Source organism: Vipera ursinii, assembly GCF_947247035.1.
Source record: "Vipera ursinii genome assembly, chromosome: W".
In the NCBI taxonomy this organism is placed as follows: domain Eukaryota; kingdom Metazoa; phylum Chordata; class Lepidosauria; order Squamata; family Viperidae; genus Vipera; species Vipera ursinii.
In genome coordinates, this window is record NC_139522.1 from 6,194,511 (window position 1) to 6,217,640 (window position 23,130).

Consider the following 23,130-nt stretch of genomic DNA (forward strand, 5'->3'; position numbering starts at 1 on the left):
TCCCAAAGGAAACATTTATGTATGTGTGTATGTATATGTATGCATGTATATATGTATATTTATTTAAAAGATGTGTATGGCCGTCCATGTTATATAAAATAACTCTGGGCAGCTATTTATTGCTAGCAATTATGTAAACAAATCCTTGTACATATGTCCATCCAGATCACTGAAGTAGATCTGGATAGAGGATGAGGAACAAAATACTTACAACAGCCCCAGTGGGTCCAGGAGCACCTCTCTCACCAAGTTTGCCAGGTTCACCCTAGAAGAGGATGGGAAAAAATGGATAGAGGCTGGGAGTTATTTCAGGGAGAAAAATCAATGACTTTCATTTCACTCTTCAATATGTCTCCATGCTAGGGCAGATCTAGGATATTTGGATTTTTTTGGCTTGCTAACAAAGAATAAAGGGAGACCGATATTCTTTGTTAGCAAGCCCCCCCAAAAATTTACACAAATATGAGCTGCCACTGCTGTGGCTACTGCCTGTACATGGCCTTGGGCTAGGCTGAAACAGGAAATAAGATTTGTCCCATGTCTAGGACTAAGCAAGTGTATTCTGAATGCTTAACAAACATTTAAAACATACACACACACACACACACACACACACACACACATATATGTATATGTATATGTATATATATACACACACACACACACACACACACACACACACATATATATATATATGTATGTATGTATGTATGTATGTATGTATGTATGTATGTATGTATATATTCCTTGATAAGATTAAAAATGCGAATCCCAGGCATATTAAAATTAACAAACTAAGTGAACACTGAGATGAAATAGGAAAAACTAAAACAGTTTTTATTGTTAAAAGATCAAGCTTTCGTTGTCTAACTGCCAACGTCGTCAGGATGGAAATGCTGGGGTGGGGGGATCGCGTTTATACTGTTGGTGTCTCTGCGCTCCACTCATGGAGCGCATCACTGGTCTGTTTGTTGAGGCTAATAGAACTGACACTCAGAGAAAATCACACTCTATAGGAATGAATACGAGTCGACTCGAAAGAATATGGCCGGTTGAAACAAACAGAGCGGTGATGCACTCTATGAGTGGAGTGCAGAAACACTGATGATATAAATGCAGTCTCCCCACTCCGATGATTTCATCCTGATGACGTTGGTAGTTAGCCAATGAAAGCTTGATTTTTAATAAAACTGTTTTAGTTTTCTATCTTATCCCAGTGTTTGGATCATGGAGAAATCTCAATACCTGCACTTCTGCCTTGGGTCAAAGATTATTCTGTACAGAAACATATATTCCCTTCCCATACTGGGCTTCTGAAAGGCAACTTTCTTTTACACAAGCAAACTATTATGTAGGAATGACCTTGGGATACAAGAGAAAGAGTCCCAGCCTTGGCAATGGTCAGATAAGAGGCAACTGAGTTCACAGAAGGAATGGGTGATTCTGTTAATGTAACTGTCAATGCTGCAAACATTGGATGTTTTGCTCTGACAATATAAGAGGCAGTCTTTTCCTTTAAACTGTTTTGCTTTGAATCCATGAAGCTGGGGGCGAGGGGGATCAGAATGCTAACCCGGCTACAGAAAGGAAGTGAAACTTGGCATGTTAAGCTAATTGGAGAATGTGATTTATGACATGCAATTAAGGGAGGGAATTGTGTATGATAGGATGTGTTCAGGGGAGGAGAATTCAGATTCTGGCATCCTTCCATGAGTGCCAATGCTTCGTTCTCATTATTATAGACTTTTTAGAATAAACAATGCTGGAATGTTCTTTGATCTGTCTCATTAGTCGGAACCATGACAGTAACTTTACAATAAAGATAGAACTGGTACTCCTGGGTGTGCTTCTTATCTAGATTACCTAAGAGGGCTGACTCAAAAAGTATTTTTTATTATTTAGAAATTCTTCAATATCACTAGTATTCCATTTTCATTTGGAAAAACAACCTGTTTTATCAACAACTTCCTCTCTTCAATTCACAGTCTAGACCATGGGTGTCAAACTTGCTGTGTCACATGACGTGTCACGGCGTATCGTGATGCATCGTGACTTTTTTCGCATTGCTGGAGCTGGGGTGGGTGCGGCCTCCACATGATGCAACCGGCCCACAGGCTGGCAGTTTGACACCCCTGGTCTAGAGTGATATTTACAATGAACTGAAGCCAAATAGATCTTGAAATAATCTATTTCATGTGTATTCAAGTGCAGTTAGTGCTTCTCTCAATAGATCTATTTATACTTCAAATAGTTTGTTACTGAATATAGAGTTGTAATCATTAAAACAATCATGAAGGCCTCTCAGAAAATTGATTAACTAGTGGGTTCTGATAATGACAGGAAGATCTGACAATCACAGAGAAAATCTATCTATATGTTCACTAACAGATGAGAATGATTTGATGACATGTAGTTAATAGTGGTAAACTGGCTCAATAGTGTCTGAAACAGTACTCAATGAGTAGTCCTTAATGGTACTACATGTACATGGCACATGTACATGTATCTACATGTACATGGCAGGAAGTAAGCAGTGGGGTACCACAAGGTTCTGTCTTAGGTCCAGGACTCTTCAATATCTTCATAAATGACTTAGATGAGGGAATAGAAGGGGAACTCATCAAATTTGCAGATAACACTAAGTTGGCAGGAATAGCCAACACCCCAGAAGACAAGCTCAGGATCAAAAAAGATCTTGACAGACTTAAAAAATGGGCCCTATCCAACAACATGAAATTTAATGTGGAGAAAAGCAAGGTTTTACACCTAGGCAGGAAAAACCAAAGGTACAAATACAGATTAGGTGAAACCTGGCTCAAAAACAGTAACTGTGAGAGGGACCTTGGAGTCCTAGTGGACAATCACTTAAACATGAGCCAGCAGTGTGTGACTAGCCAAAAAAGCTAATACAATCCTTGGTTGTATAAACAGAGGCATAGAATCAAAATCATGTGAAGTATTAGTACCGCTTTATAAATCCTTAGACCACACCTGGAATACTACATCCAGTTTTAGTTACCACATTACAAAAAAGATGTTGAGACTTTGGAAAAAGTGCAAAGAAGAGCAATACGATTAAGGGCTTGGAGACAAAAACATATGAAGAACGGTTGCAGGAATTGGCTATGGCCAGTCTAGAGAAAAGAAGGACTAGGCGTGACATGATAGCAGTATTCCAGTATCTGAGGGGCTGCCACAAAGAAGAGGGGGTCAACTTATTTTCTAAAGCACCAGAAGGCAAGACAAGTAACAATGGATGGAAACTAACCAAGGAGAGAAGCAATCTGGAATTAAGGAGCAACTTCCTAAAAGTGAGGACAATTAACCATTGGAACAGCTTGCCTTCAGAAGTTGTAGGGGCTTCATCACTGGAGGTTTTTAAGAAAAGACTTGACAGCCGCCTATCTGAAATGGTATAGGGTCTCCTGCTTGAGCAGGGGGTTGGACTAGAAGACCTCCAAGGTCCCTTCCAACTCTATTGTGATTAATTGTCAATATAGCATATACATGTGGATTATTTGTGCAACCAGTTCTGAAATGAAATTTACTTTTATGGTAAATAAATATTTTACTGGAAAATAATCTCAGTGACATGAACCAGGAAATAAGTCAGAAGGACAAATAGAGGGAGATATAATATAGCCATCAGCTGTCCTTATTTCAGAAGTAGCACTGTACAGTAGGTAGTCTTTTTTGAAAGTTGCTCCTTGAAGTATTGAAAGCTGTGGTTCTGGTGTCATTGCTTTTTCATGGGTTGAGTGCTAACTAGGCTGGTCATTTGAGGGAGAAAAGTAGATGTCATCCTTTTATTTCACCCATAAAGCATGTGATTCAGGAAGCAAATATGAAGTTCTACTTACAGCAGAGCCTTTAGGTCCAGGGAATCCCATCACACCAGCTTGACCTCTTGCACCAGGTGGACCTGCAGCTCCAGGGCGACCATCTTGACCAGCAGGGCCCTACAAAGAAAAGGAAACAATAAGCCCATTAAAAAATGGGTTTTATTTTGCAAAATGTAGGAGCAATCCCAGTAAGCTCTCTCAACACTTACAGCAGGTCCAGTCTTGCCATCAGGACCAGGACTACCAGGGCTACCAGTCAGACCCTAGAAAAGAAAAAAAAAGGAAGAATATTTGTGAATTGGGAAAGATGGTGTGATGGGATGTAATGAGGAGGTGGGAGAGGCTGCATTCCAGAAGAGTAACAGTTAAATCAGCCCATATATCATGTGTGTGACAAAGAGAGTGAAGACAGGTCCTCCATAATAGTTCACAAAGTATATTATAAAAGCAGATAGTAGTGTCTTCAGTTTGGTAAGTTTTTGTCTATAGGAGTGAAACAAAAAAAAATTCAGCTTGGAAGAATTACCATATGTCATTTCAGGGGTTTGGGCCTGATAGATGGGGAAACTATGACTATGTTATCCTTGCCTCTACATTACACAGTCTCATTTTTATGCTATAGAAGCTTCTATAATGTCACAAAGATAGTGGGCTATAACTCTTAAATTGCACAAGTTAGACTAGACTTCGTATGCTTTAAGGCAATAAAAGTACCTGTTAAAAACTTTTAAATCCTAGTTTTCTGTTTTAAAACACGCAAACTTTTATATATAAGCTGTATTTTGTAAGAATCCCTGACTGGGCATTTCTTTTGTGAAACAAATATGCCCTGCACTTTAAGGGTTTCTTCTGCAGCTTTTGTGTTCAATTGTGTTTTGACTATGTTTGTCTCTCACTTCCTTCCAATCACCTTAAATTGTGCAGGCTTTTTGAATGATCAATAAGTTTAATCCATGGTCATCCAAATGAGTAATGTTTTGATCAGAGGATGGAAGAGTCATTTTAAAAAACACCAAATGGAAAAGCATCATTGGTTTATCTTAGTATTTTTCACAAATGAAGGCAAATATGTGTCCCAGGATAATGTTGCAGGATCCAATCAGGGTCAGTCACCAGGAAGTACAGGTAGTCCTTGACTTACAACAGTTTGTTTAGTGACCATTCAAAGTTACAATAGCACTGAAAAAAGTGCCTTATGACCATTTTTTGCAGTCACCACCTTTGCAGCATCCCCATGATCATGTGATCAAAATTCAGATGCTTGGCAACTGGTTCATATTTATGACCGTTGCTCTGTCCCAAGGACATGTGATCACCTTTTTGCGACCTTCTGACAAGCAAAGTCAATGGGGAAGCCAAATTCATTTAACAACTGGGTTACTAGCTTATTAACTGCAGTGATTCACTTAACAACTGTGACAAGAAAGGTCGTAAAATGGGGCAAAACTCACTTAACAAACATTTCACTTAACAACAGAAATTTTGGGCTCAATTGTGGTTGTAAGTCGAGGACTACCTGTATTTTTAGTATTAATTCATTGTTGCTTTGAGGTTTTATGTTAGTTTGAATGGATTAATACATGGATTGATTTGATTAGGATTAGGGTATCCTAAGAGGATGATGATAATGGTAATATCTTAAAATATTTCCCAATGAAATAGGGACAACATGCAATAGAGTGAGTTTACAGTGACAGTTTTGTCTTGAAGTGAGAGCTAGGAAGCAATTTATTCACCATAACAGAATCTAAGAGCTAAACCATTGGTAGAGCAACTTGATTTCTAAATCCTAAATTCAGATTGCAGCTGGTATATTTGACTTCATAATCTTTTCTACATTAAAGTTTATCACTCCTGGGAAAAAATGGGGTTGTGAAAAAGGATGATTTGTGTGTGTGTGTGTGTGTGTGTGTGTGTGTCATTCACAGTGTCCTTTCAGTTCTGTTTCATTGCTGATTATTTAGGGCACGGCTGTCAAAATCACTGCGTCACATGGCATGTTGCGATGTGTCACAACTTTTTTCACATTGCCGGAGCTGGGGTGGGCGCGGCCTCCTCATGATGCAACTGGCCCGTGGGCCAGCAGTTTGACACCCCTGATTTAGGGTCTTGATTTTCCTTTTTTCTTTTTTCCAACCAACAAAGTCTCACCTGGAAAATGCATTCATATCATAATGCTAAACGGTCAATCAGATCATGTTATATGATTACACCAAACACCAATCCAAAAGGAGCCAAGGTTTTCTGGATTAGCATTGCCTTTTCATGAGTAAAAATATTTGCTCTACAGTAATTCACATATGCCCAGAAATGTAACTAAAATAGAACAATAAAACCACTGCAAGGAGCTTAATTCCTTTTAACCTAGTCCTATTTATTTCTCTGCTTCATTATCCTATGAGTGAAATAAGATAGTTAAAAATAACCTTGCTACTAATTCACTTAATTGGGGAAAGTGGATTACTTTGCATATGGTAAAATCCCAAATTACTGTTTATGACAGTGTTTCATATAATAAAGAAGAAACTAGGTGATATATCAATGTGCTTCACTACTGTAGGGCCTAAATGCTGCACAGGGGTGGACAGGGGTGGTAGAATGTGCCCCATTCCCCACTGTCTAGGAGCCCATGGGGCAGTATGTGAATATCTCCCATGGTAAGCTTGCCATTTGCTTACCTTGGCTCCAGGAAGACCAGGCTCACCAGGGCGTCCAGCTTCACCAGGAGATCCTTTATGTCCAGCAGGGCCAGGAGCTCCACGTTCACCAGGAGGTCCCTGGAAGAAGGAAAGGCATCAAGAAAAGCTACAAAGAGCAGGTAAATCCTAGCTTTCTTTCATTTCTCCCCAGTTTAAGAGGCCTCTGTGTGATATTAGGACTATGAAAAGTGTATGTAAGAAGGAAAGGATATGCCTGGTGCAGCAATGGATGGCTTCAGCTGCAGATATTATACATGTTCATGAAAACAAGATCTGAGGCAAAGCAAACCTCAAGACTCTATCAAAAGTCCAAAGCACAACCTGAGCAAGAATTGTAATACAGCCTGTAGTTTAGGCAAACTAACATGCATAAGTTTGAAATTCTCTACCTGATGTGTACTTGGAGAATTCTAATGTGAGGAAGGGACAAAACATGAGACAGAAGAAAGCAATATGGACAGGGAGGAGAAAGCATGAAAGAAATGAAAAGAGACATTGAAACTGCCTTCCAGGCAAGATATGATTATTACAAAAAAGCACAAGAAAGTCTCTGGAGATTTCAGTGAAGCAAAACGTATGGGAAAGCAGGGATCTTATTTACATTATTCTTTGGCACCCAGGAGTGATAGCAGAGTACCCAGGACTATTAGACAAGAACTAGGTGTGATAGCAGGTGTTAGCAGTCCCACTAAGAATAAGGACCCTAGAGGTTTGCAAAACAGGCTCTAATACCATTCATATGAATAAACTTTCCTACTTTTAGTTAAGTGAGGTTGGCCTCATCCCTACTGAATTGCCTCAAAACCTGGTTAGGTCATCAGGTCTGGAGGCCTAAGGGGATGGTTGAGATACTAAAGTGGCTCCATTGTTATTAACATCTGCTGTTCTCTCTTAGCCTCATGGTTTTTATTCTAAACATTTTTAAAAAATAATTGTCTTTTATTTATTAACTTTTTGCCATCTTGTTCCATGCTACCAAGAGTCACTTTTTTATAAGATAGGTGGCCCTCCCTGTATATTTGACAAAAAACTAGCCATCCCTCTTAGCTCCTATAAATCCTCACAGTACTATTCAACTGCTTCAGACAACGTTGAAGGGTTAGGGTTATAAAAAGGATGTGGCAAGGAAGACCTTCATTTTTTTCCCTGTTTCCTAGGTAATAAGAACCCTGGATATCTGAGTTTCAGTATGACACAAACTCATTGAACATGATCTTGAGCAATTTGCAGCCACAAATGTGGATACCTATACAGGTGAAACTCGAAAAATTAGAATATTCCGGGTGGCAAGGCGTCGCCGGAGGCAGCCATTCTCAGGCTGTCAGCCCCGCGGCTCCGTAGAGCTGCCGAAAACAGCGCCGATCAGCTGTTTCGGTGGCTCAGAAGCCCCCTCCTCAGGAGAAGAGGAGGGGGTGAGCGCCCAGGTAGGGGTAGAGCTCTCCGGGGCCGCAAGAACTTAAAGTTTTGGTGGCTGAAGGATTGAGCCCCCCCGAAGCCTGGGTTTGCTCCGGACTGCGAGGCGCTTCTGCTCCGGGCTTTTTGGAGCAGAACAGGGCGTCTGCAACCATCCCTGCCAGCAAGAGAGAACTTTGGAGAACTTGGATGCAGGCAGAGCGATACAGGAGACTCAGGTGAAAGTGGATTTATGATCTTTAACTCAATGGACTTTGCGGAGTTTGAAAGTAAAAGTGCGTAGCAGGCAATAGTGGGTGAAAATGGCGGCTAAATCTTCTAAAGTTCTTAGAAGCGCGGGGGTTTCTCCGGTGCAGCAGTCTTCGTTGCAAGCTTTATTGCCCCCTGCACCCGCACCTGCACCAGCCCTTACAGTTAAAGATTTGCAGAATGTGATGCAAGAGGCTATGGAAAAGCAATTGCAACAATTAGCTGAGATTATGGATGAAAAGCTGGATGAGAAGTTAACAGAAAAACTAGCTGAGGTTATGGATGAAAAGCTGGATGAGAAGCTAACAGACATAAGGGCAGACATCTTACTTGCATTTCAAGGCATGGCTATATGTATTGAGCGTTTGGACGAAAGAGTGGAAGATCTTAGCCAAAATAATATCAGATTAGACGCAAAAATGTCAGAGACTGAGAATTTGGTGGAGAAAATTGATAGTGATACAGTATCACGAGATGGAGTTTGCTGTGAGAATCAGAGGCTTAAAAGAGGATCCTAAAGAAAATTTGAAGGAAATGGTTTCTGAGGCTTTGGAAGGGGTGCTGGGGCGACCAGCAGATGTAATTATGGAAGATATAGACAAAATTTTTCGTGTTAATTCGTGGATTGCAAGACAAAGGAAATTATCCAGAGATGTGGTGGTTTATTTTACAAAGAGAGCAATTAGAAATGAGGTCATTCAAGCCTCTTACAATACTAAATTTGCAATTGCTGAGCAAGAAGTCTTGGTTTTAAAAGAGATCCCTCCAAGAATCTTAAGGAGAAGGAAGGAGTTTGCTTTTTTAGCACAAGAATTAAGGCGACGTGATATTAAGTTCAGATGGGAGATACCAGTGGGTATGGTGGTGATGCATGAAGGTACGAGACATCATCTTACTACAGTGATGCAGGCACGTGATTTTTACAGTAATGTTTTAAAAGCAACCCCCATACCACTTTTGGAATCTACAAAGAAGAATGGCGACGGAGAGCCTCAATTATGCAGTGAGAACTTACAAGGTGCTGAAGGAACAACGCAGATAGATGAGAAAGCTACAGGAGTGGATCAAATTTCAGTATCATCGGAAGAGGCTAGAGACCAGAGGATGACGCGTGCTGCTTCGAGACGAATGAGACGAGAACAAGATCAAGACCAGCAGAAAGTCATGGGACTTCCAAAACGTACCTATAGCGAAGCTGTGGGAGGGGCGCGACCTAAGAAAGTACAGGGGATCCTGGAAGAAGCGCTCCAAAAGCTTCGGGTCGCGAAGGATGGCGACAAAGTTTCTAACTTGGAATGTTAATGGTTTAAATTCACCGCAGAAGAGAAAGAAAGTTTTTCAATATTTAAAACAATTTAAGAATGATGTTATTTGTTTACAAGAAACACATATTAGAGTTATGGACCAAAAGTACTTATTAAATTCAAGACTGGGTACACACTTTATTGCCTCTGCAATGGACAAGAAAAATGGAGTGGTTGTTTATGTTAAGAATACCTTGACAGCGGAGTTAATTGAAGCAGATAAACAAGGTAGATATGTTATAATTGAACTGTTAATAGAAGGCAAGAAAACACTTTTGGTTGGATTATATGCTCCTAATCAACAACAAGCAGACTTTTATAGTTTACTACACAGCAAGATTACTCAGTTGGATTATAAATCTTTTATTTTTATGGGAGACTGGAATGGTGTTTTGGATGTACAAATGGACAAGAGTGGTTCTTTTAAAAGTGTCCCAAGTCATGCTAAACTGCCTAAATCCTTTTTTCAGATGAAGGATGATTTGGAACTGCGAGATATTTGGAGAGAAAGAAATCTACAAGAAAAGGACTATACTTTTTTTCCGATAGACATCAATCTTTTTCTAGGATTGACTTTATACTAATTACCAATGATTTCTTTTCTAGGACTAAGAAGATTAAGATTTGTCCAAGAACCATGTCTGATCATAGCCCAGTCTGGCTACAGATAGACAAGGATAATAGAGATAGGCGCTCTTGGCGTCTAAATGAGAATCTGTTTAGAAATCAGGAAAATGTGGATGAATGTAAAAAACAGATGAAGGATTTTTTTGAAATTAATATGCATAAGGGTACTTCTATTGAAATGGTCTGGGATGCTAGTAAAGCTTACATGAGAGGTGTGTTAATATATTTGAATAACAAATATAGACGTAATTTGGAATTTAGGAGGAAGGAATTAGAGAATGAAATTAGGGAAAAAGAAAAGGCTTTAATTTTGAATCCATCGGACGTGAAGATTAAAGAGGCAATTAATTTATTAAGGGGACAGTTCGACAAGTTGATGGCTGATCAAGTGGCAACTAATCTACAGTATGTTAGACATAATACTTTTTGCAATGCCAATAAACCAGGTAGATGGTTAGCTTATTTGTTAAGGAAGAAGCAAAGGGCTTCTAATATAGATAGAATAGAACATAAGGGTAAGGTAGTGTATCAGCAGAGTCTTATTAAGAAAATTTTTGTTGATTTTTACTCTAAGTTATATGCTAGAGATAAGATTAGTGAGGTAGATATTGATGTATATTTGATGAATGCTAATATTCCTGTTCTTACACAAGAACAAAAGGAAGAGATGAATCAATTGATAACTGAGGAAGAAATTTTGTCAGCAATCAAACAATTGAAAGTGGGCAAGGCGCCAGGGACAGATGGGTTGACTGCTGTGTATTATAAAAATTTACAGTTAGAGATGGTAAAGCCATTAAGGGAATTGTTTCAGACAATTCAAATGGGAGGAGGGGTGCCTCCGTCTTGGAAAACTGCTTTTATTTCTTTGATACCGAAGGAAGATCAGGATGTCACCCAAGCAAAAAATTATAGACCAATATCACTTTTGAATACGGACTACAAGATATTTGCTAAGGTTTTAGCTAACAGATTAATGAGGGTACTGCAACAAGTAATTCATGGTGATCAAACTGGGTTTATAAGTGGTAGACAAATGAAGAACAACGTGAGGCATATAGTTGATTTGTTGGAATTTTTGGAAAGAAACAATCAGATCCCTGCAGCGTTGATCTTTTTGGATGCTGAAAAAGCTTTTGATCAATTGGATTGGCAATTTTTGTTGAAAGTATTAGATAAAATGAATTTTGGGGATAAATTTTTACAACCAATTAGGGCACTATATCAAAAGCAAACAGCCCGTATAATAGTAAATAATAGTTTGACCGAAGTATGTAACATTGAAAAGGGCACAAGGCAGGGGTGCCCGTTGTCACCTTTATTATTTGTTTTAACATTGGAGATATTACTGATTAAAATACGGGATTCGGAAAAAATTAAGGGAATTCAAATAAGAGATCAGGATTACAGATTGAGGGCGTTTGCAGACGATCTGGTTGTTACGGTGACCCAGCCTGAAGATTCAGTTGTAGAACTGATGGAGATAATAATGCAATATGGGAAAGTTTCTGGATTCAAGGTTAACATACAAAAAACTAAAATGTTGTCTAAGAATATGACAGTAGCACAAAAGGCTGCTTTAGAAGGGTTAACGGGATTTCAAATTGTCAAAAGGGTTAAATATTTGGCGGTATATTTGTCACCCTCAAATGCAAAGCTATATAAAAATAATTATGAAAAGCTATGGGGAAAAGTTCAAAAAGAATTGGACAGTTGAAAAAACTACAATTGTCTCTATTGGGAAGAATTGCAGCAGTGAAAATGAATGTTTTACCGAAATTTCTATTTTTATTCCAAATGATACCTATTCTCAAAAAGGATTCAAACTTGGAGGAATGGCAAAAGGGTATTAATAAATTTGTTTGGGCAGGGAAAAGGCCATGAGTTAAATTTAAGATTATGCAGGATTCGCGTGAGAGAGGTGGTCTTAAAATGCCTAATTTTAAACTATATTATGAAGCTGCTGCTTTGTCAGCGATAAGTGATTGGATTAATCTAACACAAGTGAGATTATTAAATCTTGAAGGTCATGATTTGCTATTCGGTTGGCATGCATACCTATTGTATGATAAGAAGGTGGACAATGTGTTCAAGGTGCATATTTTAAGACATGCTCTGTTGCGAGTTTGGAAAAAGTATAGACATAAGCTAAATTATAAGATACCTTTATGGGCAATACCGAAACACGCAATAGAAAATATAAGTGTTGGGTTTAAACATGATGTGACCACATATAAGGAAATTTTAAGTTTGGAAAGGAATGTATGGCATTTGAAGCCGTATAATTTCTTACAAGAAGAAAAGATTGTTCAAACTTGGTTTCAGTATGGGCAATTACAGGCCAGGTGGAAAGAAGATCAGAAAATTGGTTTTTCAATGACTGATGAAAATTTCGTAAAGCAAATTAGAAATCAAGGTCAAGCACATATTAAACGGATATATCTTGCACTGATAGAAATTGATTCAGAGACAGAACTTAAAGATTGTATGATAAAGTGGGCTCAGAATTTTCAAGAAGTCATTACAATGGATACTTGGGAAAAGATTTGGGTGAGAAATGTAAAATTTACGCAAGCTCAAAATTTAAGAGAGAACTTTTATAAAATGTTTTATAGGTGGCATTTAGATCCTAAAAAATTAGCAAGTATGTATCCGAACTGCCAGCCTAAATGTTGGAGGTGTGGTGGTGAAGATGCAACGTATTTTCATATATGGTGGACCTGTAAGAAGGTTAAAGCATTTTGGATTAAAATTTGGTGGAATATGCAGAAGATATTTAAGAAAAGGATAAAGTTTTGTCCGCAATTGTTTTTACTGGGTATTATTACTGACACTACTGTTGTGGACACTAAGTTGATGTTGAATTTAATTACGGCAGCAAGACCTTTAGTAGGGCAATATTGGAAGAAGGAAGAACTGCCGACTATAGAAGAATGGACTTTAAAAGTTTCCAACCTGGCGGAAATGGCAAAGATCTCAGCGTATTTGAAAGACCATTAGCAACAGAGATATATTGTGGAGTGGAAAAAATGGATTGATCATATCCAGAATAAATATGGGACTAAAAAGTTTCATTTAGCATTTGAATAAGTATTGATGTGATATTTATATTGCTTGTAGTCATTTTCTAAGAGTTAAAGTGTGATAGATTTAATAGTTTATTGTTGTTTGCATATGGTAGATTATGATTGTTTCTACTTTTATACCTTGTATTTAGCTCTGGGAAGTTGGGGAGGGGGGAGGGGGAGGGAGGGAGGTGTTGGGGAGGGTTGGGAAGAGGGGAGGGGGTTGGGAGGGGTTTTGTTTTGTTTTGTTATAAATAAAATGTACTGTAAAACTTTTCAATAAAAAAAAGAAAAATTAGAATATTGTGCAAAAGTTCATTTATTTCAGTAATGCAACTTAAAAGGGGAAACTAATATATGAGATAGACTCATTACATGCAAAGCAAGATAGTTCAAGCCGTGATTTGTCATAATTGTGATGATTATGGCATACAGCTCATAAAAACCCCAAATCCACAATCTCAGAAAATTAGAATATTACATGCAATCAATAAAACAAGGAGTGTACATAGAACAATATCGGACCTCTGAAAAGTATAAGCATGCATATGTACTCAGTACTTGGTTTGGGCCCCTTTTGCAGCAATTACTGCCTCAGTGCAGCGTGGCATGGAAGCTATCAGCCTGTGCCACTGCTGAGGTGTTATGGAAGACCAGGATGCTTCAATAGAGGCCTTCAGCTCTTCTGCATTGTTCGGTCTCATGTCTCTCATCTTTCTCTTGGCAATGCCCCATAGATTCTCTATGGGGTTCAGGTCAGGCAAGTTTGCTGGCCAATCAAGCACAGTAATCCCACGGTCATTGAACCAGCTTTTGGTGCTTTTGGCAGTGTGGGCAGGTGCCATGTCCTGCTGGAAAATGAAGTCAGCATCCCCATAAAGCTCGTCTGCGGAAGGAAGCATGAAGTGCTCCAAAATCTCCTGGTAGACGTCTGCGTTGACCCTGGACTTAATGAAGCACAGTGGACCAACACCAGCAGATGACATGGCTCCCCAAATCAACACAGACTGTGGAAACTTCACACTGGACTTCAAGCATCTTGCAGTTTGTGCCTCGCCATTCTTCCTCCAGACTCTGGGTCCTTGGTTTCCAAATGAGATGCAAAAGTTGCTCTCATCAGAAAAGAGGACTTTAGACCACTGAGCAACAGACCAGGTCTGTTTTTCTTTAGCCCAGGTAAGACGCTTCTGACATTGTTTGTTGTTCAGGAGCGGCTTGACAAGAGGAATACGACATTTGAAGCCCATGTCCAGGATCCGTCTGTGTGTGGTGGCTCTTGATGCACTGACTCCAGCCTCAGTCCACTCCTTGTGAAAGTCCCCAACACTTTTGAATGGCCTTTTCCTGACAATCCTCTCCAGGCTGCGGTCATCCCTGCTGCTTGTGCACCTTTTTCTTCCACACTTTTCCCTTCCACATGTGCTTTGACACAGGACTTTGGGAACATCCAACTTCTTTTGCAATTACCTTTTGAGGCTTTCCCTCCTTATGGAGGGTGTCAATGATGGTTTTCTGCACAACTGTCAGGTCAGCAGTCTTCCCCATGATTGTGATTCCTACTGAACCAGACTGAGAGACCATTTAAAGGCTCAGGAACCCTTTGCAGGAGTTGTGGCTTAATTAGCTGATTAGCGTGGGACACTTTGAGCCTAGAATATTGCACCTTTTCACAATATTCTAATTTTCTGAGATTGTGGATTTGGGGTTTTCATGAGCTGTACGCCATAATCATCACAATTATGACAAATCTGATTTTTCGAGTTTCACCTATATATTGGTACTTCTAAACAAATTATTACTGTTTTAGATGTGGTTTCCTTTTGGCTAGCCTATACAACTTGGAAGGGTGGGGCAAAAAAAAGCAAAGGTTGTATTTTTATAATCAGAAGTCAGCTCCAGACATAGAAAAATATACAACCACTAAGATATCTAGTGTCATGTCTTATATATTAAATCTGGACAGCCCATAAGAGATCAAGGGAACCTTTAGCTATTTCTAGCAGGTATCATATTTTAAAATGTTCATTTAGTGTTCTGACTCTAGAAACATCTCCCACCAATTAACCCAAGTGCTTCTCAGTCAATAGTTGAGATACCTATTTGAGGTGGGGTGGTATTTTTACATCTCTCATAAAAAAAATAGCTCTGAGACTACAACCCACCTTGGGACCAGCAATGCCATCAGCACCAGGGAAACCACGGCTTCCAGGAGCACCCTGTGACACAGGATTAAGAAAAGAAGTGAATAGTACATACCCATTATTGCTACCTAGTAACCTACAAAGAGATCTGTCCTCTCAAAATGGCAATATGGGGTCATTTATTTTTCTGTGACTAGAAAAAGACAGTCGCAACAACTTTAATAACCAGCATTCTGCTAGAAAGGACACAAAGTTGAAAGGTAGAATCATAAACTAAATGCCAACTTCAGATTCAGGATGATATCCTTCTCTCAGGAATTATAATTCAGTTCCCTGATTAGAGTCAAAAGCACCCATTTGTCATTTTGCCTGTTGCCTTAAATTAGCACATATGTCTTTCAAATAAAGGAAAGGCTATAAAAAGCCATTGCCATGTAGAACAAAAAGCTTAATATCTCCCAGCCTATTACCAGAGGAAACAGTAATACCCTACTTTAATTTAGTTTCCTTTGAAATGTTGCAATACTCCTTGGATTATGGATAACTTTTCCCCATGAGAACATTCCTCTGACTTATTAAAATTAGTTAAATCTTCCCAACCAATATTATGAACCTGTAAGACAGATGCACCTTTCTGCACATGTTCGTCCAAATTTGTCTTGGTACCCAAAGCTTAACAAATAACATTGTTACATACACGTTCACCAGCAGGTCCAGGCAATCCAGCAGGTCCTGGCTCACCATGGGATCCTCTCTTGCCTGCCTCACCAGGTGGACCAAGGGGGCCTTGCACACCAACGGGACCCTAGAAGATAAAGTCAAGGATAGAGGTAAGTTTGTGGGAAAGGTAAACTAAAATCATAGAAGAAATAAAACTACAAATGCATTTACATGAAATACTTACGGGTTCACCTTTAGCTCCAGTGTCTCCTTTGTTTCCAGGAGCACCAGGTTCACCCTAAAGTTATTAAGAAAAGACAAAAACATACAGTAACATATCTCATTCATATCTCATTCAACAGAGGATTTGTCTTATTTTATATCTTGCAAGAGAACAAGACAATATTAAGTATTTATTAACCATACAATATAGGGAAACCAGCTGGAAAATGTTTATAAATAATTGGTAATAGGGAACAGAACTAGGAGAAAGGGATCTGTGAAGATACTTCCCACCATGCTTCAGCTGATATAAGCATATGATTATGATTGTTAAGCTAGAAAAAACTGGAATAGACAACATCACCACCAGATGGATCTGTAGCTGCCTGGCAAACCATACTCAAAGAGTAGTCCTCAATGGTACTATATCCACACAGAGAGAAGTATTCAGTGGGGTACCACAAGGTTCCATCTTAGGCCCAGTACTCTTCAATATCTTCATCAATGACTTAGATGAGAGAATTGAAGAGGAACTCATCAAATTTGTAGATGACACCATACTGGCAGGAGTAGTCAACACCCCAGAAGACAAACTCAGGATCCAAAAAGATCTTGACAGACATGAACAATGGGCCCTATCCAACAAAATGAGTTTCAATGTGGAGAAAAGCAAAGTTTTACATTTAGGCAGGAAAAATCAAAGGTACAAGTACAGATTGGGCAAGACCTGGCTTAAAAACAGTAACTGTGAGAGGGACCTTGGAGTCCTAGTAGACGATCACTTAACCATGAGCCAGCAATGTGCAGCAGCAGCCAAAAAAGCCAATAAAATCCTGGGTTGTATAAACAGAGGCATAGAATCAAGATCACGCAAGGTATTAGTACCGCTTTATAAAACCCTAGTAACACCACACCTGGAATACTGCTGCCAATTTTGGTCACCATATCACAAAAAAGATGTTGAGAGTTTGGAAAAAAATCAGAGAAGAGCAACTAAGATGATCAAAGGCCTGGAGACTAAAACTGTTGTGATTCAGGGTCAGCCTGTGGGTTCGGCAGTTGGGTCGGATGACTCAGATGAGGGGGAGGAGGGGGGTGTTGAAGAACTTGCTGATGATGGCTTTGAGGCTCCGCAGAGCCCCCAGCCAGGCCCCTCCTACCTGGTGGAGACCCAGCTATGTGAGCCTGACAGTGTGGATGAAGATGACCCACAGCTGACCCTGTTCAAGGACGCCCGACGCAGGAGGCAGTCAAGTAGGAGCAAGCAGAGGAAGGCTGTGGGGCTTCTCAGAAGGAGGCAAAGAGAGGCCACGCCCTGAACTCTTTATAAAGGGAATGTTTGGGGAGGGCTGGTTTGCTGAAAGCAACTGCTCCGATAGTGTTTCAAAGCTCCTGTATCTTGGTATGTGTTTTGTTTGTTTTTGTAATAAATTTGGCAGACGTATTCCAGCCTCTTGCCGTTTATAAAGGGGTTGCCTTTTCTGCAAGGCCGGTAGCAGGCTGGTACAGAACAAAAACATACGAAGAATGGCTGCAGGACTTGGGTTTGGCTAGTCTAAAGAAAAGAAGAAATAGGGGAGACATGATAGCAGTATTCCAGTATTTGAGGGGCTGCCACAAAGAAGAGGGGGTCACATTGTTCACCAAAGCACCAGAGGGCAGAACAAGAAACAATGGTTGGAAACTGATCAAAGAGAGAAGCAACCTAGAATTAAGGAGAAACTTCCTGACAGTGAGGACAATTAATCAGTGGAACAGCTTACCCCCAGAAATTGTGGGCGCTTCTAAGGTCAATAATTTTGCAATGGTTATCTTTAAAGCCCACATTGCCATACCATCATATTTCATATTTTTATAACTATCTCATCTGGTGAACAGATCAGATCGTTCTGAAATACTGCACATTTCAAAATGTCAAAAAACAATGTTTGCTGAAAGAGTGGTGTGATCTGGTGCCAAATTAAGAAAGCTGTTGTTCTCTCCAGCAAAATATTTAGAAACTATATTCCCTTCTGTCCTCCTCAAAGTTCACTTTTGGATAACTGGTTACATGAATTTAAATATTGCAATATTAAGCCCATGATGAAGAGGATATGATAACAGAACATTCAAAAAATATATCCTGATTAATGATATGGTAGAATGGATTCTCTGTCTCTTTTTGTGGCTAAAGAAGTTGGGATTTACGCTAATAAGCTGTTCTACGACCCATTTATCACAGGATAGCTACCTGAGAGATGTAGATGTTAGTCTGTACAATATCCTTAAAAACAGAGACATCTGAAATTCATGTGGTCCAACCTAGTGTCCTCTAGGAAGGTTGGACTGTCATGCACACAATTCTCATTGTTGACCAATATATAATTCAACATATTCAGGTGACACCAGTTGATATTTGATAAGGTTAAAGGTGAAAAGCAGTTGGATGGCACTTACGCTATTACCCTTGGGACCAGGAGCACCAGCGGGACCCTGAGGTCCAGCTGCTCCACGAGCACCAGGGAAGCCAGGAGCACCAGCAATACCAGGAGCACCCTAGAAGAGAAAGCAGAGAGGTTTAGAGAAGTGGCAAATGACGATAATGACAAGAATAAAGAGAGTTCTTGGGATGAGAAGATACTTACAGATGCACCTTTGGCACCAGGTTGGCCATCAGAACCAGGATTTCCCTAAAGCAGAGGGGGGAAAAAACCAAATAATTACTATATTAGTTCATTGAATGTATAAGTCACATCTTCTGTCTCCTACACTGGGACACCATGTAATAAACTGTCTTCAATATTCACCATTAATCTTGAGAATACTGAAATACTGTCCAAAAAATAAGTGAATACAGTACACGCTTTTAAGAGTGCTAAAAGTTAAACATTTTTAATGAATCAGAAGCATGGAAAAAAGAGGTAATTCTTACAGTGGGGCCAGCCACACCAGCAGGACCAGCTGGGCCAGGCTCACCACGAGCACCTTGTGGGCCTTCACCACCACGAGCACCTTGAGGACCAGTTTCACCCTGTGCAAGAAAAGAATGAAGATTCCTAAGACTGCAGGCCTCCCAGGGTTGATGGGCATCTTTCTCCCTAGTCAATCCCACTGCATCATGCTTAGTCTTTCCAAGACAATTTTATATCATAGTCAGTTGTATTATAACACTATCCTAGTTAATCAGACTTCATGTCCTCCCAATCAAGATATCAGGGATCTGAGGTGTTACTCTTGAGACACACATTTCAGACTTTCAAGGGCTGTTCTATGTAATGGAGGACTCTATGTAAAGCTTAAAACCTCATTCTTATATTGTTGAACATTGTTGCTACTTTTCAGTTATGCTTTCATTTTACATTATTCAACTAATATTTAAAGTTTAAGATTATTTAAAAGATAAGCCTTATCTTTTCTTGGGCTAGCAATCCCCTTTCTATATCTAAACCTGGGCTTGTGTTTAACTTCAAATGTGTCCCCCTTGATTTCTAAAACAAGGAACTCTAGAGGCTTCAGCAAAGCTAGGCAAAATGGAGGGAGCTTAAAGCAGGAACTTTTTCAAGTTCAGGCATATCATTTCTGTCCATACATCTTTCCTCCAAGGAATGCTTTGTAGCCCACTTGCTAAGAAACAGTAAGGTATGGGAGTGATAGAGCTATAGATGCCTTCATCTTTAAATAAACCTGACAGACATCTCCCCCAACTTTATTTCTTAATTTCTTTCTTAAAAATAAAGAGAAAAACTAAAAAAATCAGCAGCCAAATTGAAGGAATTTAATACTCTCATAACACAAATACATTGCAATGTTAAGGCTGTCAGGCATCTTTCAAGGCTGCTCAAAGTTGCCTTGAACCAGGAGATGGGCAGTAAATAAATTTGATGATGATGATGATGATGATGATGATGATGATGATGATGATAATAATAATAATAATAATAATAATAATAATAATAATAATAATAATAATAATAATAGATAGGTAGACAAAAATCCCAAATCCAGTATGAACAACCGGCTGACTGTGCAACAAATTAATTTGCAAATTGAAGTTGAGCGACTATGGAGGAAGAAATCAATGATTGTATCAATAGTAATAGGAGCCCTTGGAGCAATACCCAAAGGGCTGCCTAGATACATGGAATTCCTGAACTTATTAGACCTGAATCTCCTGAATTTGCAAAAAAAAACACCCTACTCGGAACTGCCTATGTACTTAGGTGCTACCTTAATAGCTGTTAGGTCCTTGGTTAGGACTTAAACCATTAGGTTTTTACCAGTCCCAGACTGTGAATCAAACTGAAGATTAAATCTTAAACAACAACAACAACAACAACCACCTTAGGACCAGCAGGACCAGGGAATCCAGGAGGACCAGTTGGACCAGTGGGACCCTATGAAAAAGAAGAAATTAAGAACATTTCCATACTGTCCCAAATTAATAGTTCTTAATGCTGCCAGATCTATATTAACTTTGGCTTTTGAAATAAGGCAAAGGAAAAATAGACTCAAGGCAAACTCTTGATTAGTAAGTAATAGAGAAGTAAAGAAGGAATATCCTCATTCAAGGCAGAAAGCTTAGCAGAACAGTCTCCATCTTCTATTAAAGGGTCTCCCCTCTCTAAGAAAAGGATCTCCAGTCATGCAATATGAAGACTTCTTAGGAGAAGCAAATTAAAGTGATACTTACTGAGGGACCGGCAGCTCCAGCAGCACCATCATTACCACGAGCACCCTGTAAAGCAAAAGAGGAGAAAGGGCATTTGAATTACCTACAAAACCACATAAGATGTGAAAGAGGATACTTGAACTGAGTGCATAAAATACTACTGTATGAATATGTAGCAATTTAAAAGTCCAGAGGAATGTGCTTACAGCTGAGCCAGCAGGGCCTGGACGTCCTCTCTCACCAGGAAGACCACGTGGGCCCTAGTTAGAAGAAACAGGGGAAAAAAGTCAGTTAAAAATACTTTGATCTGGATCTCATTCTTATGCCTTCATCCTTTCCATTAATTTTTATTATATTTAGCATTTATCATACTCTTCCAAAAACATGTTTCTTAACCTTAGCAACTTTAAGATGCATGGACTCCAACTCCCAGAATTCCTCAGCCAGCATGGCTAGCTGAGGAATTCTAGGAGTTTAAGTCCACTCATTTTAAAGTTACTAAGGTTGAGAAACACCAATCTACCATATTATTCTAAAAGTGTCAAGTGTTAAGTAAGTTTTAGAAGTTCACTCATTTACTGTGAAGCCATAGGGGTTGTAGAGAGCTATAGGAATTACACTGTCTTATGACTAGGACCTAACACTAACTTTTAAGACTTCTCTTTTCCCAGATATATGATGTGGTCCTTTTTTCTCACTATGTTTTCCTTTTTGTATGGATCTGCTTATAAATATATTTAAAAGCAAATGGAATGACACTGTAGACTTTATTAAAATTTGCCCTATTCAAGTACTACTAATACTCAGTTCTATTATGAATTTAGCATTCTTCCTTCTTGACAAAGTCCCTTGTATTCTTCATATCAAGTGTTTTTCCTTTATATAGGAGGTTTATTTAAGGTTGGATTCAGAAATGACTTCTGCATTGTCTTTCAGGTTTGCCTTCTCTTAACAGTAGTGTGGAAGTAGATTATCTTATTTGGTACTCTTTGGCCAGAGTACAAAAAGAAGTCCACACTGGACATCTTTAGATAAGGTAGCCTCATAATTCTCATAATACTTTCTATTCAACTACTGTCTTCTCTGTCTGGGTGTCACCCCACTAGGTAGAACAGACAAGGAAATCAACTTCACATGAAGGATAAAACTACTTTCACTGAGATTGGATGTACCTTGAATCTCGCAAATTTGATTATGCTACCCCTCTCCTCCTTCTTATATCCCAGTGAATTAAGAAGGCATCTGCCTGAGTCACTTCTGAATGTTATCCCGTTGAACTGTTTCAGATTGTTTTGCTTAGGTAACAATTCCTGTACATCTCTGTAAAGATAATCTTCCTTCCTCTCAACAGTGCTACAATGGGTCATCAACTTTTCTGGGGTTTCACACAGAAATGCTTGCAATTTCCTGTAGATTTTGCCCCAGACATTCAATTTGCATTGTATCAAAGTACTGTGATACAATTAGACTGCTCTTTCTCCATGGTAAAATAAGTTGCTTTGGTTTATGGTATAATTTAAACAAATCCATTGTCCATCTAAATTAGTCCATTGATATACAGCCTATATCTCTTACAGCAATGGATTGAAGAATGATAAAAATATATACTCACTACTTGTCCAGGAGCACCATTTTCACCAGGGCTGCCAGGCTCACCCTAGAAGGAAAGAAAAGAATAAATGTCAATACCAGTTGTTAAAATGGAAGGAGGCAGAATTTTGTATAAAGACATGTACTTAAATTGGACACTTACCTTAGGGCCTGCTGGACCAGGATCACCTTTAGCACCATCAAGACCACTGAATCCCTAAAGAAGATGGGGATAATATACATTTATTATTAATGGATAATAAGATGGATTGAGAGAAGAGACATTAGAAAACAATAATAACATTTTACAAGATATGAGTATTACATTAGAAACATCATTTAAAAGAGTTACAGGAGTGAAATGCTAAATGACTTTGGGTACTGTGAGCCCCAGGATGGATGAACTATTAGAAACCACAAAGACATACAATGTCCAATTTTTAGAAACTGGCTAGATATTTTAAAAAATCTGTTTAATGGACTTCTCTACTTGTGTTTTGTATGCCTTTTAAAATAGGGGACATAAAAAACCATGACGCTATAGTACATTCCTAAGTTCACTTGACTATGTGATCAATATTCATGGCCATAATGAATGCCAGAAATTATGAAGTGAAGCTTTCTGGCAATGACCACGAACACTATCAACATTTTGAAAAGTGCAATTCCT

At 39.1% G+C, this 23,130-nt stretch overlaps 1 protein-coding gene across 1 annotated transcript in view; it reads right to left on the reverse strand.

Annotated features, from left to right (window-relative positions):
• Positions 1–23,130, reverse strand: part of LOC310648209 (uncharacterized protein) — a gene marked incomplete at its 5' end in the record, with an annotated part of 73,307 nt that overhangs the window by 42,335 nt on the left and 7,842 nt on the right. Inside the window, 12 exons of the mRNA XM_083375958.1 lie at positions 212–265; positions 3,894–3,959; positions 6,521–6,619; positions 15,362–15,415; positions 16,038–16,145; positions 16,245–16,298; positions 18,659–18,757; positions 18,847–18,891; positions 19,134–19,232; positions 20,892–20,936; positions 21,077–21,130; positions 22,624–22,649. Of these exons, the coding sequence (XP_083232084.1) occupies positions 212–265; positions 3,894–3,959; positions 6,521–6,619; positions 15,362–15,415; positions 16,038–16,145; positions 16,245–16,298; positions 18,659–18,757; positions 18,847–18,891; positions 19,134–19,232; positions 20,892–20,936; positions 21,077–21,130; positions 22,624–22,649 (803 nt within the window). The remainder of the gene's footprint in view (positions 1–211; positions 266–3,893; positions 3,960–6,520; positions 6,620–15,361; positions 15,416–16,037; positions 16,146–16,244; positions 16,299–18,658; positions 18,758–18,846; positions 18,892–19,133; positions 19,233–20,891; positions 20,937–21,076; positions 21,131–22,623; positions 22,650–23,130) is intronic.